The 12,678-nt window shown below is 39.1% G+C and overlaps 1 protein-coding gene across 1 annotated transcript in view; it reads left to right on the top strand.

Moving 5' to 3' along the window:
- LOC126426914 (transcriptional repressor NF-X1) overlaps nucleotides 1-12,678 on the top strand; it is a 264,170-nt gene that overhangs the window by 65,500 nt on the left and 185,992 nt on the right. Inside the window, exon 6 of the mRNA XM_050089018.1 lies at nucleotides 11,990-12,272. Coding sequence (XP_049944975.1) covers nucleotides 11,990-12,272 — 283 coding nt within the window. The remainder of the gene's footprint in view (nucleotides 1-11,989; nucleotides 12,273-12,678) is intronic.

The following is a 12,678-nucleotide window of genomic DNA, read 5'->3' as shown; positions in this document are numbered from 1 at the left end:
TATTCCGCGTGTATCATACATCTTGCTCACCAGATGGTAAAGTTTTGTCAAGACTGGCTCCCCCAAGACTGTCAGTAGTTCTAATGGAATGTTGTCTACTCCCGGGGCCTTGTTTCGACTTCGGTCTTTCCGTGCTCTGTCAAACTCTGCACGCGGTATCATATCTCCTATTTCATCTTCATCTACATTCTCTTCCATTTCTATAATATTGTCCTCAAGAACGTAGCTCTTGTATAGACCCTCTATGTACTCATTTCCCTAGATTTGTAGATTTAGAGAAAGCTTTAGACAATGTTGACTGGAATACTCTCTTTCAAATTCTGAAGGTGGCAGGGGTAACGTACAGGGAGGGAAAGGCTATTTACAATTTGTACAGAAACCAGATGGCAGTTACAAGAGTCAAGGGGCATGAAAGGGAAACAGTGGTTGGGAAGGGAGTGAGACATGGTTGTATCCTCTCCCCAATGTTATTCAATCTGTATATTGAGCAAGCACTAAAGGAAACAGAAGAAAAATTTGGAATAGGAATTAAAACCCACAGAGAAGAAATAAAAACTTTGAGGTTCGCCAGTGACGACGTAATTCTGTCAGAGATAGCAAAGGACTTGGAAGAGCAGCTGAACGGAATGGACCGTGTCTTGAAAGGACAAGAGATACCCTTAAGATTCTACAGTGATTATGCTAAAGAACTTGCCCCCTTTCTATCAGCAATTTATCGTAGATCGCTGGAAGAACGTAAAGTACCTAGCGACTGGAAGAAAGCGCAGGTCGTTCCCATTTTCAAGAAGGGTCATAAATCAGATGCGAATAATTATAGGCCTATTTCGCTTACGTCAATCTGTTGTAGAATAATGGAACATGTTTTGTGTTCTCGTATTATGACGTTCTTAGATAATACAAATCTCCTTCATCATAACCAACATGGATTCCGCAAACAGAGATCATGTGAAACTCAGCTCGCCCTATTTGCCCAAGAAATTCACAGTGCCGTAGACACTGGCGAGCAGATTGATGCCGTATTGCTGGACTTCAGGAAGGCATTTGATACGGTTCCGCACTTACGTTTAGTGAAAAAAATACGAGCTTACGGAATATCGGACCAGGTTTGTGATTGGATTCAGGATTTCCTAGAAGAAAGAACACAACATGTCATTCTTAACGGTTCAAAATCTGCAGATGTAGAGGTAATTTCGGGAGTACCGCAGGGAAGCGTGATAGGACCTTTATTGTTTACAATATACATAAATGACTTAGTTGACAACATCGGTAGCTCCGTGAGGCTATTTGCAGATGACACGGTTGTCTACAAGAAAGTAGCAACATCAGAAGACTCGTACGTACTCCAGGAGGACCTGCAGAGGATTAATGCATGGTGCGACAGCTGGCAGCTTTCCCTAAACGTAGATAAATGTAATATAATGCGCATACATAGGGGCAGAAATCCATTCCAGTACGATTATGCCATAGGTGGTAAATCATTGGAAGCGGTAACGACCGTAAAATACTTAGGAGTCACTATCCGGAGCGATCTGAAGTGGAATGATCACATAAAACAAATAGTGGGAAAAGCAGGCGCCAGGTTGAGATTCATAGGAAGAATTCTAAGAAAATGTGACTCATCGACGAAAGAAGTAGCTTACAAAACGCTTGTTCGTCCGATTCTTGAGTATTGCTCATCAGTATGGGACCCTTACCAGGTTGGATTAATAGAAGAGATAGACATGATCCAGCGAAAAGCAGCGCGATTCGTCATGGGGACATTTAGTCAGCGCGAGAGCGTTACGGAGATGCTGAACAAGCTCCAGTGGCGGACACTTCAAGAAAGGCGTTACGCAATACGGAGAGGTTTATTATCGAAATTACGAGAGAGCACATTCCGGGAAGAGATGGGCAACATATTACTACCGCCCACATATATCTCGCGTAATGATCACAACGAAAAGATCCGAGAAATTAGAGCAAATACGGAGACTTACAAGCAGTCGTTCTTCCCACGCACAATTCGTGAATGGAACAGGGAAGGGGGGATCAGATAGTGGTACAATAAGTACCCTCCGCCACACACCGTAAGGTGGCTCGCGGAGTATAGATGTAGATGTAGATGTAGATGTAGATGTAAGATGAACATCAACAAAAGCAAAATTAGGATAATGGAATCTAGTCGAACTAAATCGGGTTATGCTGCGGGAATTAGCTTAGGAAATGACACACTGTAGTAGAAAACGAGTTTTGCTATTTGGGGAGCAAAATAACTGATGATGGTCGAAGTAGAGAGGATATAAAATGTAGACTGGCAATGGCAAGGAGAGCGTTTCTGAAGAAGAGAAATTTGTTAACATTGCGTATAGATTTAAGTGTCAGGAAGTGGTTTCTGAAAGTATTTGTATGGACTGTACCCATGTGAGGAAGTGAAACGTGGACAATAAATAGTTTAGACTAGAAGAGAATAGAAGCTTTCGAAATGTGGTTCTACAGAAGAATGCTGAAGTTAGATGGGTAGATGACATAACTAATGAGGAAGTATTGAATAGGATTGGGGAGAAGAGGAGTTTGTGGCACAACTTGACTCGAAGAAGGGATCTGTTGGTAGGGCATATTCTGAGGCATCAAGGGATCACCAATTTAGTATTGGAGGGCAGTGTGGAGGGTAAAAATCATAGGGGGAGACCAAGAGATGAATACACTAAGCAGTTTCAGAAGGGTGTAGGTTGCAGTAGTTACTGGGAGGTGAAGAAGCTTGCACAGAATAGAGTAGCATGGAGAGCTGCAGCAAACCAGTCTCGGGACTGAAGACCACAACAACAATAATTAAGAGGGTAGGGTGGAAAGTTACACATACGTGCTTGTAGAATGCAGCGTAAATGACATCGAGAAATGTGATGGGTGCTCTGCAGTGTGAATGTGTTGTGTTCATCCGGTGTGCTTTGAGTGACGGATATATGAAAACGTGTTCTAGCACTATGTCAGTGTGAGTTAAACAGTATGCTATTATCGATTTTTTAACTGCTGAAAAAGTGACTCGTAGTAAGATTCATTGTCATTTGAAGGCTGTTTGTGGTGATGATCCTGTTGGTAAGTCTACTGTAAATCGATGGGTGACAAAATTTTGTGATTGAAAGCCAGGAAAAGTCATAATTATCTATGAAACGTGCAGAAGACATCCGATCACTGCCACAGATGATAAAAATCGCTAACTTGTCGACAAATCGATTTAAAATCACTGGCGAATCGCCCATAAGTTTATTGCGAACCGTATTGTTGTATCCAAGGAATGTGTCAGTTTCATTATTGAACAGTTAGGGTACTGTATATTCTGGGTACAATGTAGTCCTAAGGACAGTGACAAACAGTGTCCATTGGAATGCTTCAAGCAACTTTCTCAGCGCTACTGCAACAAAGGAGGCAACTTCCTTTTGAATATTGTAACAGGGTACAAGTCGTGGGTCCACCAGTGTGAGACAAAAGAAAAAAAAGAGAGCACTGTATATTGACATCCATCTTCTCTTCAGGTGAAAAAATGCAAAACACAATCATCTGCAAAAAAAAATCCTTTCGACCGTGTTTCGGGAAGGTCATCTAATTTATGAGACTGATTAAATGGCATGAGGTGCAATGGTAAACTATTCTCAGTACATAGAGACTCTACAACATAAAGTTTGTCATGTTAGAGGCAATCTGGTGCCAATCATCTAGCAACATAACAATGCTCGTCCACCACCTTACGCGCAACTCGAGAGACTCTGTAAAACGTGAAGTTGGAGCTGATCCCACACCCCTCTTATTCCTCCAATCTTGCGCCTTACTATATTTTTCCCTCTACTCAGTAGAGACTGCAAGTATTATAATTAAACCTCATACGATGAGATGAAGGCAGCTGTGAAGTCTTGGATTTGAGAAAAGTCAGATAAATTTTTCAGTGACGGAATGGAAAAACTTGTTACACATTGGGAGAAACATCTTACTCTTGATGGTGACTGTGTTGAAAAATAAATGTGATGTCATAGCTTAAGAATTGTGCTTTACTTTCTGCCTGATCGTCCTAATTGTTTTTGTTCATGTTCTACAAGCATGTGTGCATTAGTTTGCAGTCTATGCTTGTATATCACAAGTTGACGTGTCACGTAATCTACAAGTGTTTTAACAGAGTTTCTTAAGTGGTAACACAAATAAATGAATGTACTAACTTCCCAGATTATTTTCCGTACTCTAATGACATAATGTCGCGTAAATATTGGCCCTCTGACTACGTACTTGTGAAGTGGACAGACAAAAAAATAAATATACAATTTAACTCGATATCGAGTATGTCATATTTTACATAATGAATGCTAGGATCTGATGGGCTCAGGCTTTGTGCACAGCTCTTCATAGAAAATCACAGTTTGGTAAAATACTAAGCTGTTTCATTTTGGATGTTAATAGAACAGGCAGGAAAATTAAAAGGTATCAGTAGTTGCTGAAGTAAGTTTTTTAATTAAAAGCTTTATAATTAGAAAATGGTAAAATTATTAACCCTACTTTATCGTAGAGCGGTTTAATGTGCATGAAGATACTCAAAGATCACAAAGAAGTTTCCAGCTGAAATTTGAATAATTAATGATCTAACAGGTTATTTTAATGACTGTATGCATTTTTTGAAACAAAAATAATAAACTAAGACACTGAATTTTTGTAAAAGTGTCTTTTGATACAAATATTCTGGAACACGAAAATTTTGATTATGGATAAGTTGTGAAATATAATGTTCTCGGAAAAAATAAAATGTTTGTTGAAAAGTGAAGAATGTAGGCTTTGAAATGGGCTAGATCAGTCTTCAGATATTTTTTTTTTTTAGCTACATTGTATTCTGAAGTGCACACACATCAATATTTCTTTAAAAGGCCCACCCATATTGGGGCAAGCGCAGGTTGTGTAAGATACTAGTAGAGGTCAGGACTGCATTGCTTTGTTTATGACACTCCCAATGTTAGCAAAGCATTACCAAATGCATTGGGTATTTTTCTGTGCTTTGCTTTACCTCGTTTTTTGCATTGTCTGATGCTAATTATTTTGGAAAGTGCGAAGATGCTATCTGAAGACCATCACACGGTTCAAGAACAACTCCCATCACACTGAGAAGAATCGGCAGTTGCTGTCACAGTGTCAGCTTTTATTTGTCATTAGCCTTGCGAGAGGGAGGCAGGGCTACTGTGCCTCTGCTTTTCCTGTGGCGGTCCGAGTCTGCGTCCATTTTACATTCACAATAGACTGCCACGTTAATGTGTCGGCATCTTATTTTGAAATACAGGAAGTCCATAAATTATCTTTATAATTTTATACTTTAATAACGTAAAACTATTTACTTGTTTTTTGTTGATCAGCCAGTTTAACCTTTCCAAGGCGTAGCCTCTTTAATTTCAATCTAACAAACTCTGTTTCAATCACCGGTCCCACGCCTCACTGTCTCCTGCTGTCCCCTTCCAGTTGAAGCCTGCGACTTTCTTCAGTTCTTTATCCCACTGGTTGCACGGACTCCTTGTGGTCGTCTTCTTTCTCTAGAGCTGCACTTCGGTGCTTGCTTTTGTCCATCTCCATCATTTCTTTGAGCCATATGTCCTACCAATTTCCATTTTAAGAGTCTTTACCCTTTCCACAACACCCTTCACTCCTGTTATTGCTCTTGTGTCTTTTTTTATTTTCGGATTGTTCTTAGTGAGAACTTTCTACGGCTCCCTGAGAAAATAAATAATAATAATAATAATAATAATAATAAGTGCTTTATTTGTCCATAATAAGAGGGCTATTCAGAAAGTAGGGAACATTTTGGCATTAAGTCCAAGAAATACATTTTATTATATAAGTCTGAAAGAGTGACTGACATACTATGTTTCCACATAGTCGCCAAACACATTCAGGCACTTATCACAGCAGTGGACAAGCTTTGTACTGCCACCTGAGACTTCAGCCGGTGAGTCATGCCCGCCTGGAGTTCCACGTCGTCATCAAATCGCTGCGTTGTAAGCCGTTTCTTCGTCTTGGGAAACAAGTGGAAGTCACTTAGTGCAAGATCAAGTCTGTAGGGCGGATGAGGGGAAATTTTCCATTTGAATAAATTAAGGAGTTCTTTAGTGTGGTTTGCCGTGTGAGGTCAGGTATTGCCATGCAGAAACAAAATTTTGGACATCAGCTTTCCTCGGCGTTTGTTTTGAACTGCTCTCATAAGGCTGTGCAAAGTTTGGCAGTACCGGGCAGAATTTATGGTTGCTCCACATTCGAGAAAATCAATAAGAAGCAAACTTTGCCTATCCCAAAACACTTGTCTCCATCAACTTCGTTGCTGACTAGGTTTGCAAACATTTTCATGGTTTTTGGGGGGATCTTGTGTGCCCCACTCCAAGGACTGTAATTTTGTCTCACAATTGGCGTGTTTCACCCAAGTCTCATTACCAGTTACGATTCGATCCAGTAATGAATCACTAGTTTGTGGTCGGCCTCCAGAAATGTCAACGTTGCCCCCATTCGCTGCTCTTTATGGTGCTCTGTAAGCATTTTGGGCAGCCATTGTGCACAAAATTTGTGGTAGCCTAGCTTTTGAGTGACAATTTCAAACAACAAAGTCCGTGAAACTTGTGGAAAAGAAAGCGAAAGCTCCGTTATTGTGAAGCGACTGTTTTCACGAGTCGTTCTCATCAACTTTAGCGACAAGATCGTCGGTCACAGTGCTTGGGCGTCCACTCTTCTTTTAGTCATGAATGTTGGTTCAGCCATTTTTAAACCGAATGCACGATTTCCAGGCGGAACATTCACTCGATCATTGTTTTTGTGCACTTCCCACAGTTCAAGATAAATTTCTGTAGGTTTTAGGTTTTTGCCAACAAAAACAGTATCACAGACCGCGCCTCACAACTGGCAGGATTTTTGATTGCAGCACACATTTCAAATTCGAATATTGAAAAAACCAGACACACTGTTACGGATGGATGCCGACTGAGCTGCCGAGCACGTACATACCAAAATACACGCAATCGGTGCATGCATAGTGGCATCAGACAGGAACAGTCCCTACTTTCCAAAATGCCCTCGTAACTTAACAGTTGTGGAGATAGTCACTTTACAAACACAACAACATTAAAAAAAGTTTAGAAGTAAAGATAAAATACACAATAACATTAAAAATCCTTGACGAAGTACAAACATTTATCAATGAACGTTTGCTTTAATTTTGTCTTAAATATGTTTCCTTTTAACAATTTTCTGTTATTTGGCAATCTGTTATAAAAATGTCTTCCAGCGGAAAATGGATTATGATCTGTTGTTCTTTTATTACTAAATGTTATGTGGTAATCCTCTCTTTTTTTCTTATAGGATAATTGTGAATTTCACTATTGATTACACTATGCTCCATATTTTCTTTTACTAACAGTATAGTTCTGAGAACATATAATGAATACACTGTTAGTATGTTACACTTAAATATTTTCTATGCGACTGACGCTTATTAATATTAGCTATTATCCTAATTGCTCTTTTCTGGGCTCTAAAACCCTTATCCATGTATACCATTGGTGCACCACCTCAGATCTCAATACCATATTGCAGGTGGGAGTATATAATTCCAAAATAGATTTGTCTTAGAACGAGTTGTGCTATTATGCTAGAAGGGCGTTTTAGCAGGTAGGTGTTACAGGAGATCTTTTTACACATGTATCGGATGTGCTCCTTCCATATAAAAAGTTCGTCTACTATAATACCCAGGAATTTATGTTTATCAGTTGTTTCAGCTGATAGCTCTGGCTCTGTATCCACTTGTCTTGGTTTGTAATTTAGCAGAAACTCCATCAGAATTGTCTTGTCCTTGTTTAGTGCCAATTTGTTTTTGGTGAAATATTCTGTGATGAGGCTAATGTTCTCAGCATTATTTTGCACTGCTAACTATATTATAAATAAATGAGGTATCATCAGCATAATTTACTAGGTCTGAATTTTGTGACTTATTATGTCATTGATGTACACAATGAACAAAAAGGCCCGATAATGCTTCCCTGAGGGACTCCACGGTTAAGAATTTTATAAGATTATTTTACTGTTTGTGTGTGTCTCCCAGTCGTATAATGCAGTTTTACACATTGTCTCCTGTCAGCAAGCTAGGATATTAACAAATCCGATGCTGCTCCTCTGACACCATTAGTTTATAATTTGTGTACAAGAACAGAATGATTTACAGAGCCAAAAGCCTTGGATAGCTCCAAAAAGGTGCCAATAACTTTGTTTCAATCATCAAATTTATTCAGTGCCACTTGCAAAAATGTAGCTACAGATGTTATTGTAGACTGGCCATTCCTGAAACCATGCTGGCAGTTTTTTAATAGATTGTACTTACAGAAAAATGATAAAAGTTGATCAAAAAGTAGCCTTTCCATCAGCTTATCTAGTATTTATGTCAGTGAAATAGCCCTATAATTTTGTATATTCTTAGTTATTCCTCTTTTATGCACCAGTGTTATTTCAGTGACTTTTAACAAGACTGGAAATAACCCTGACTGAAAGAGCTGTTTAATAAATGCTGTAGTGGCTTTATTAATTCATTACTGCATTCTTTCACATATTTAGCTGAGCTGTCATCCCAGCCACTGGATGTATTTGCTTTTAAGTTGGAAGTGGTTTTCAGGATTTCCAATTCTGTAACACACCTCAGAAAGACTGAATTACTGACATTACTGGGATTTACAACCTGTGTTGGGTCGATCACATCTTCCCTACTCATCTTACTAAACTGGTCTATGAATCTCTCGCATAACTTCTTTGGGTCACTCAGCAATTTTTCATTGTCACTTACTATTGTTATTGCACACTGCATTGTTGCTCCCTCCTCGTTCCTTATTTATTATACTCCACTCTGTTTTGGTAATATTACTAGATTGCCTCATCTGTTCCGCATACATCTGTGCTTTTAATGTCTTAAGTGCTTCCCTGGAAGTTTTTGTACAGGCTTTATATTTAGATTGGAAGTACTGCAGTTTGGGAGTCTCTAAAAAGAATATATAAATCCTCCTCGAATTTTATCACGTTGGGGGGAAGTTTGAGATTACTGGAACTGTCAGTTTTCATTAGTATTTTGACCACTGGGCATACTTGATTAAGACAATAGGTTAATGTTGTATAAAATTCGTCCCGCTTTTCATTAATATCTTTTATTTCGTATAGGCCTGCATGATGCCAATTTGTGTGTGCCAGGGATTCCTTTAATGTACGATAGTCAAGCTTTCTTTTATAGGTAAATAGGTCCCCATCAGATACTATTTCTTTGTCTTTAAGAAGCTCTAGGACTAATGCACTATGATTTAAAATGAGAGTCTCAGCAGTTCTAACTACAAGGTCTTCCTTTCTTAAGTTCATAATAACATGGTCAATACATGTCTGAGAGTCACATGTAATTCTTGTTGACGTTAAACTCACATGGGTGTAATTATAGAACTGTAAAATATCAATATATCTAATATAATGTATACTATTAGTTCAGGAGTCTATGCCCCCTACTATTATAGTCTGTTTTTTATGGGGCTGATAGTCAACAAGTTCCTCTAAATGACAGAAAAAATTCTTACTTGTTACTGTTAGATCTGTACGAGGTAGTTATTATTAAACTGCTATTTCTAAGCTTTATTCTTATTGCAGCTATTTAAAAAACCATCTCACATGCAAGTTTATCTACCCAATCAATTTTTTTGCACTGAAAATTATTTTTGACGTAAATGCTAACACTCCCACCTTTATTATTGTTTCCTGTAACAGACACGGATTGTTTCTTAATTACTTAAATTAATGCTACACATTTCTTCAATTTTGCACCCTAGTTCATTAAAAAGATAAATATGAGGACTACTAACACTTAAAAATTCGTCAATTTGTTCTGTTTTGTTAGTTTACTTTCATTTATGATGATGTCAAGTACTTCACCTTCACGTATACATGGTGAAGGCTGTTTTACTCTAAAAAAGTTTCTGTTGGACCACTTTCACTTGTGAACGAACTGTTTTTATAAATAAGGCTTTTCTGTTTGATCCTTTCTTTGATTTAATTTTTCACACAAATAACATTTACCTGCATAGTTCAAATGAAATCCGTGGTTAGTATGTTGACCTCTATCCAACTTTCCTGTATCTAGAATTGAACAATTTCCATAGTTTGAACATAGTGCCTTAATTCTAATATTTGTTTTTCCTGATTTCCTTGTTTACACACTAGTCGTTGGTCAAATCAAAGTTTGCTTTGAAAAATTCATTTAAAATCCAAATTTCACAGACACATTTTGGCATGTGAAGAACACACTGTTGAAAACAACCTTTTTTTGTTGGCTATTTAAAAACAGTTGTGTTTGTTCCATAAGGCCTCCACTCTAGCTTAATTCAGTGGAAAATTTCACTTTTTAAGTTTCCCTTTTTAAGTTTCCTTAGATATCGATTGACTGCCCGCAGATAAACATATTCATTAATATTTAAAACTATTGTTATTCAGTATTATTTGCAGTTGTATAGCCAGGCAACTTGCCTGGCATACGGATAGCAGTAATAGACTGAAGCACTGAGAACCATAAGGGACCAGAGCACAGACACAGTTTTCAGAAAAATTTGTGTTTGTGAAAATAAAATTTTAGACAACCTACTGTAAGTCTAAACTGTTTCTTAACCAAGTTTCAACATCCTGTATTTTCTGTGAAAAAATAATTTACCCACTGTATGTTATGAAATGTCAATTAATGTTTATGATTATGTTTATTAGTAATGTTAGTTCAGAAAGTTTCATTTATATCATGTCATGACAAAGGTGTCTTAGGACAGAATGAAATTTTCACTCTGCAGAGGAGTGTGCGCTGATATGAAACTTCCCGGCAGATTAAAACTGTGTGCAGGGCCGAGACTCAAACTCTGTACCGTTGCCTTTTGTCGGAAAGTGCTCTACCGTCTGAGCTACCCAAATACAACTCACGACACGTCCTCACAGCTTCAGTTCCGCCAGTACCTCGTCTCCTATCTTCCAAACTTCACAGAAGCTCTCCTGTGAACCTTGCAGAACTAGCACCCCTGGAAGAAAGGATATTGCGGAGACATGGCTTAGACACAGCCTGGGGGATGTTTCCAGAATGAGATTTTCACTCTGCAGGGGAGTGTGCACTGATATGAAACTTCTGTGAAGTTAGAAAGGTAGGAGACAAGGTACTGGAGGAAAGGAAGCTGTCACGGTGGGTCATGAGTCGTTCTTGGGTAGTTCAGATGGTAGAGCACTTGCCCGCGAAAGGCAAAGGTTCCGAGTTCGAGTCTCGGTCCGGCACACAATTTCAATCTGCCAGGAAGATTTGTGTCTTAGGACAATTGTAAAGATTGCAATTAATGTGAAACTGGAATCAGAACATAAACTAAATGTACCACATACACAATTATGACCAATTCCAATACTAGTATTACTACTATGTACATGATGTGAACACTAAATTATGTTGCCAACCCTAGATAACAATCTAGCAGCAGAGAGCAAAAAGCAATGTTCTGTTCTTTGTGCCCATATGGAAATCAATATCCGAAAAATTGACGAGGCAGCTTTCCACGAATGTTCATATAAACAATATTGGCCAACAGATACAAATAAAACTGATCGACCATAAGATTAACAGATGTCAGGGGCGCACGTACCTGCTACAGTCTCAAAATAAATGACTTTGTTCGTTAGGATCTTATTGTTCTCAGCACATCAGTTATACAGACAAACCTTCCTCGTGATTCAGTTTATCTATTGACAACCACATCAGACTCCCTACATTAAGTGGTTCGTGATATTAGTCACAACATACAAACAGAAACTCTGGTAAAGGCTTTAATTTATAATATGTATAGATGTTACAAGCAGTGCCGTAGCACCTTCTTATGTTTTGGTGCATGTCAGTCAGGTAGAGACAAAAGACTAGCACAATACAGGGAACGACTTGAATAAAACTACTTCCTGTTCTCCCCGGCAGCAGATTCCGGAGGCTGGCCGTGCCCGGCGTGCCGGCACGAGGTGCCCCGCGTGCCCACGGAGTACCGCTGTTGGTGCGGGAAGCGGCGCGACCCCGAATGGACCCCGTACGAGGTGCCGCACAGCTGCGGAGAGATGTGCGGCAAGCCGCGCGGAGGCACTCCCGTGATGGGCCAGGAGGAGCAGCACGGCAGAGTGGATAGTGGAGGTGACGGCTGCACCCACCGCTGTACACTGCTCTGCCACCCGGGGCCGTGTCCTCCCTGCACCGTCCAGGTCAACAGGTGAGCGGCTGTGCTGAGCAAGCTGGCAGCTCTGTGCACCTCCTCGTTTGTTTGTCGGATGTGTTCCAGTCTCCATCTCACCCTAATGCTTTTAACCTCTACTGGTTCTTCTAGCAGGGTTTCAGTTCATATGGAAAACCTGAAATTCTCTGGGAATGACAGTTTAACTGGAAATATCAAGGAATTTCTAGAATTTCATAAAATCTCAGGGAATTCTGCATTTTTAACCTAGCATTGAAACTGAATTTTATTGAGTTTTATAAACCACAAAGTTTAAAATACGTAATGTTTCAAAGTATTTTAAGTATATGAGTATTATTCCTTATAAATTATCAATGTGTAAAAGAGCTGTGATTAAGTTACTGCTTGCTCAGCTGAGAAGAAAGAAAAGTCATTATGGTAGTAT

The sequence above is a fragment of the Schistocerca serialis genome, chromosome 11 (assembly GCF_023864345.2).
Source record: "Schistocerca serialis cubense isolate TAMUIC-IGC-003099 chromosome 11, iqSchSeri2.2, whole genome shotgun sequence".
Taxonomy (NCBI): domain Eukaryota; kingdom Metazoa; phylum Arthropoda; class Insecta; order Orthoptera; family Acrididae; genus Schistocerca; species Schistocerca serialis.
This window is presented reverse-complemented; position numbering and strand designations above follow the sequence as displayed.